We start from the raw sequence: 6,000 nt of genomic DNA, 5'->3' as shown, positions 1-6,000 counted from the left end.
GAAGTCCGTGGATTGAGCTGAAACAACTCTGGGTTTCTTTTATTATTTAAAAAAAAGATATTTTGCTCTAATTGTCATGATGACCGACTTGCTGTCCGTGGTGTCGGAGGCGGAGAGGAAGTCCTTTCCAACCCTCTCTCAGCTCTCAGAAAACGGTCAGGACAGGACACACTTTCTAGCCTTTTTTATTGTACAGTAGAAAAGATATAGCCCACCTTGCAGCATCGTAAAAACACCTAGGCTATACGCATTTGTTTGCAAACTTTGCACAATTTAGAATCATGGTGTGCATGTCATTTTTTTTAAGCATTTAGCTATATGAGCCATTTTATTTTCTGAAAATTGTTCTGAAAATGTTCTCCTTTATTTCAGACGTTGACAGCATTTGGTCGAACGTGTCATCTTTCGTGGAGCGACAGATGACCTTGCAAAAGGTAAGAGCACTTCAGAAAGTCGATATTGCCATAGTCAGTGGTCAGTCAGTTCAGCTGAACCGAGGGTATAGCAAAGGAGGATGTTTTTAGGAGGTTGAAGTTCATTTATTCCATTTCTACACAATTTTAAAACTCTAAAATGCTATTTGATGAAGAGCAAAATCAAACAAAATGACATCAGGCATTAATTATCACCACGTGTAGGCTACAATCAGTAGTGGAAAAAGTACCCAATTGTCATACTTGAGTAAAAGTAAAGATACCTTAATAGAAAACGACTCAAGTAAAAGTGAAAGTCACGCAGTTAAAGTCTAAAAGTATTTGCTTTTAAATATACTTAAGTATCAAAAGTAAATGTAATTGCAAAAATAAACTTAAGTTTCAAAAGTAAAAGCATAAATCATTATCCATTCCTTATATTAAGCAAACCAGATGCCACCATTATCTTTTTTTTTTTTTCACGGACAGACGGGCAATCTCCAACTCAGATTTAATTTACAAACGAAGCATTTGTGTTTAGTGAGTCGTACAATTTTTCTGTCCTGGTGAGCATTCGAAATATAACGAGTACTTTTGGGTGTCGAGGGAAAATGTATGGAGTAAAAAGTACATTATTCTCTTTGAGAATGCAGTGGACTAAAAGTAAAAGTTGTCAAAAATATAAATAGAAAAGTAAAGTACAGCTACCCCAAAAAACGACTTAAGTTGTATTTTAAAGTATTTTTACTTAAGTACTTTACACCACTGGCTACAATGTCAACCACTACTCAACCTCGTCATAAATATAACTCATTTACTTGTGGAACAGTACATACAGTGAACATGAAATAGATGCATAATACAGGCTATCAAGTCACAACAAGGCCCGACATCAAATGCTGGCATCAGTGTGAAACGATCTGGCCTTAATGGCCATGTACTCTTATAATCTCCATCCGGCACAGCCAGAAGAGGACTGGCCACCCTTCAGAGCCTGGTTCCTCTCTACCCAGTACAGCCAGAAGAGGACTGGCCACCCCTCAGAGCCTGGTTCCTCTCTACCCAGTACAGCCAGAAGAGGACTGGCCACCCCTCAGAGCCTGCTTCCTCTCTACCCAGTACAGCCAGAAGAGGACCCTTCAGAGCCTGGTTCCTCTCTAGGTTTCTTCCTATGTTCCTGCCTTTCCAGAGAGTTTTTCCTAGCCACCTTGCTTCTACATCTGCATTGCTTGCTGTTTGGGCTTTTAGGCTGGGTTTCTGTATGAGCACTTTGTGACATCTGCTGATGTAAAAATGACTTTTGATTGCTTGAGTAACCAGAGCATAAAACAGCTGACTGCGAATGCAAATGATGCCAGATAAATCCTACACATGCATTGAAATAAAAGGCATAGCCTACATCAGACTTACTTAGGCCTACAATCGACAAGGACGCATGAAGACAAACAAACACGACTAAAGTATGACGAATATCGCGAAATACAAAAGGAAAATCTACTTTTGAAAAGGTGCTAAAGCCACGCCCGTGATTCAGCACCTCTGATTGGACAGCGCCTCGGTACAGGAATAGGGTGGAGCTCTGTAACGTGGTGCTGAATGGATAGTGCCTCTGTCGAGTAGTCAGCTACAGGGCATTCGGAAAGCATTTAGACACCTTCCCCTTTTTCCACATTTTGTTACGTTACAGCCTTTATCTAAAATTGATTTTTAAAAAAAAATAAATGTTGATTTTTTCCCACAAATTAATACAAATAAAAAACAGAAATACCTTACTTACATAAGCATTCAGACCCTTTGCTATGAGACTCGAAATTGAAGTGCATCTTGTTTCGATTGATCCTCCTTGAAATGTTTCTACATCTTGATTGGAATCCACCTGTGGTAAATTGAATTGATTAGACATGATTTGGAAAGGCACACACCTGTCTATATAAGGTCCCACAGTTGACAGTGCATGTCAGAGCAAAAACCAAGCCATGAGGTTGAAGGAATTGTCCATAGAGCTCCGAGACAGGATTGTGTCAAGGCACAGATCTGGGGAAGGGTACCAACAACATTTCTGCAGCATTGAAGGTCCCCAAGATCACTGGTTGCCCGGCCAAACTGAGCAATCGGGGGAGAAGGGCCTTGGTCAGGGAGGTGACCAAGAACCCAATGGTCACTCTGACAGAGCTCCAGAGTTCCTCTGTGGAGATGGGAGAACCTTCCAGAAGGACAACCATCTCTGCAGCACTCCACCAATCTGGCCTTTATGGTAGAGTGGCCAGATGAAAGCCACTCCTCAGTAAAAGGCACATGACAGCTCGCTTGGAGTTTGCCAAAAGGCACCTAAAGGACTCTCAGACCATGAGAAACTCTTTGGCCTGAATGCCAGGCATCACGTCTGGAGGATGCCTGGCACCATCCCTGCAGTGAAGCATGGTGGTGGCAGCATCATGCTGTGGGTATGTTTTTCAGCGGCAGGGACTGTGAGACTAGTCAGGATCGAGGGAAAGATGAAAGGAGCAAGTGTAACAGTATAGACTTTACATCCGTCCCCTCGCCCCGACCTGGGCGCGAACCAGGGACGCTCTGCACACGTCAACAGTCACCCTCGAAGCATCGTTACCCATCGCTCCACAAAAGCTGCGGCCGGCCCTTGCAGAGCAAGGGGAACCACTACTTCAAGGTCTAAGAGCAAGTGACGTCAACGATTGAAATGCCACTAGCGAGCACCACCGCTAACTAGCTAGCCATTTCACATCGGCTACACAAGTACAGAAAGAACCTTGATGAAAACCTGCTCCAGAGTGCTCAGGACTTCAGACTGGGGCGAAGATTCAACTTCCAACAGGGCAACGACCCTAAGCACACAGCCAAGAGAATGCAGGAGTGGCTTCGGGACAAGTGTCTGCATGTCCTTGAGAGGCCCAGCCAGAGACCAGACTTGAACCCGATCTAAAAATATCTGGATAGACCTGAAAATAGTTGTCCAGCGATGCTCCCCATCCAAACTGACAGAGCTTGAGAGGATCTGCAGAGAAGAATGGGAGAAACTCCCCAAATATAGGTGGGCCAAGCTTGTAGTGTCATACCCAGGAAGGCTCGAGGCTGTAATCGCTGTCAAAGGTGCTTCAACAAAGTACTGAGTAAAGGGTCTGAATATTTATGTAAATGTAATATTTCAGTTTTATTTTTTAAAACTGTTTTTGCTTTGTCGTTATGGGGTATTTTGTGTACATTTTAGAATTAGGCTGTAACGTAACATAATGTGAAATAAGTCAAGCGGTCTGAATACCTTCTGAATGCACTGTATATAACTATTTAGTTTGTGGCCAGCTAGAAATGTTTTGGGCACAGTTAGATATCCTACAATGCGTATATGAAAATCATAACTGGTCCGCAGATAGAAATGGTAGGATGAATTGTAAATTGTCACTCCACATGAAAAAGGTTGCAGACTCCCCTGCTATTGGCTGTATGAAGCCACTCTTGTCGAGCGGCTCGTAAGCCTACAGTGTACCATGACAGTGTCATTGTCTCGCGTGCTTCAGTCAGAGATGATCCTCATGTGTGCGCCAGTTCATTTGTGCATTTCCTTTCATCTCCATGGAAGGGAAACATTCTGCGAATATTGAAGCTTTGTATCAACAAACGATGTGGCTCAGAGAATATGGATTGCAACACTTCCCAGGTGTTACGTTACCTTCGCAGGTGGATTATCTGTGTGGTTATTATCTATTATTATATTCCACACTATAGCTAAATAACTTAGTCATGTTTAATTACGTTTTGCCAGCAAGATAGATCTGTAAAAATATCTAATTTTAACTGAGGAAGATGGACAAGCAAGACCGATAGAGTGAAGGATGGAAATGCATGGTTGTTTATTCCAGAGGCAGGTAGGCTACAGGTAGGGATCAGGTGGGCTACAGGTAGGGATCAGGTGGGCTACAGGTAGGGATCACGTAGACTACAGGTAGGGATCAGGTAGACTACAGGTAGGGATCAGGTGGGCTACAGGTAGGGATCAGGTAGACTACAGGTAGGGATCAGGTAGACTACAGGTAGGGATCAGATAGACTACAGGTAAGGATCAGGTAGACTACAGGTAAGGATCAGGTAGGCTACAGGTAGGGATCAGATAGACTACAGGTAAGGATCAGGTAGACTACAGGTAAGGATCAGGTAGACTACAGGTAAGGATCAGGTAGACTACAGGTAGGGATCAGATAGACTACAGGTAAGGATCAGGTAGACTACAGGTAGGGATCAGATAGACTACAGGTAAGGATCAGGTAGGCTACAGGTAGGGATCAGATAGACTACAGGTAAGGATCAGGTAGACTACAGGTAGGGATGCAGGCAGAGGATGATGACGAAGTAGGGCCTACAGCAAGAAGCTATGTCAATTATCATTCTGTCACTGCATGGCAATGTACATTTCTTATTGTCTACAATTATTATTGTCTTTGAAGCCAAAAACAGGACATGTATTTAGGGGGAATGCTTTTATAGCACGTTCAGTTGTGTTTATGTTCATACCAATACATGAAAGCAAAATCAAATCAAAGTTTATTTGTCACGTGCGCCGAATACAACAGGTGTAGACACCTTACAGTGAAATGCTTACTTACAGGCTCTAACGAATAGTGCAAAAAAGGTATTAGGTGAACAATAGGTAGGTAAAGAAATAAAACAACAGTAAAAAGACAGGCTATATACAGTAGCGAGGCTATAAAAGTAGCGAGGCTATAAAAGTAGCGAGGCTACATACAGACCCTGGTTAGTCAGGCTGATTGAGGTAGTATGTACATGTAGATATGGTTCAAATGACTATGCAGATATGATGAACAGAGAGTAGCAGTAGCGTAAAAAGAGGGGTTGCAGGGTGGGTGGGTGGGGGGAGTTGAGGGGGCTCACAATGCAAATAGTCCGGGTAGCCGGATGTTGCAGCTGTAGAACCTTTTGAGGATCTCAGGACCCATGCCAAATCTTTTTAGTTTCCTGAGGGGGAATAGGCTTTGTCGTGCCCTCTTCACAACTGTCTTGGTGTGTTTGGACCATTCTAGTTTGTTGTTGATGTGGACACCAAGGAACTTGAAGCTTTCAACCTGCTCCACTACAGCCCCGTCGATGAGAATGGGGGCGTGCTCTGTCCTCCTTTTCCTGTAGCCCACAATCATCTCCTTAGTCTTGGTTACGTTGAGGGATAGGTTGTTATTCTATCACCGCCCGGCCAGGTCTCTGACCTCCTCTCTATAGGCTGTCTCGTCGTTGTCGGTGATCAGGCCTACCACCACTGTTGTGTCGTCTGCAAACTTAATGATGGTGTTGGAGTTGTGCCTGGCCATGCAGTCGTGGGTGAACAGGGAGTACAGGAGGGGACTGAGCACGCAACCCTGCGGAGCGCCAGGGTTAAGGATCAGCGTGGCAGATGTGTTGCTACCTACCATCACCACCTGGGGGCAGCCCGTCAGGAAGTCCAGGATCCAGGTGTAGAGGGAGGTGTTAAGACCCAGGATCCTTAGCTTAGTGATGAGCTTTGAGGGTACTATGGTGTTGAACGCTGAGCTGTAGTCAATGAATAGCATTCTCACATAAGTGT

General features: G+C 44.0%; 1 protein-coding gene across 2 annotated transcripts in view; it reads left to right on the top strand.

Moving 5' to 3' along the window:
• Positions 1-6,000, top strand: part of LOC112241899 (coiled-coil domain-containing protein 81) — a 29,519-nt gene continuing 23,519 nt past the window's right edge. The window contains exons 1-2 of one of the 2 annotated variants that reach the window (XM_042313753.1): positions 1-155; positions 373-434. In XM_042313753.1, the coding sequence (XP_042169687.1) occupies positions 77-155; positions 373-434 (141 nt within the window). In that variant the 5' untranslated portion in view covers positions 1-76. The remainder of the gene's footprint in view (positions 156-372; positions 435-6,000) is intronic. The other variant, XM_042313754.1, reaches the window with a different exon arrangement.

This window comes from Oncorhynchus tshawytscha, unplaced genomic scaffold (genome assembly GCF_018296145.1).
Source record: "Oncorhynchus tshawytscha isolate Ot180627B unplaced genomic scaffold, Otsh_v2.0 Un_contig_3959_pilon_pilon, whole genome shotgun sequence".
Classification (NCBI taxonomy): domain Eukaryota; kingdom Metazoa; phylum Chordata; class Actinopteri; order Salmoniformes; family Salmonidae; genus Oncorhynchus; species Oncorhynchus tshawytscha.
The sequence above is the reverse complement of the archived record's forward strand: the minus strand, read 5'-3'. Positions and strand labels throughout refer to the sequence as shown.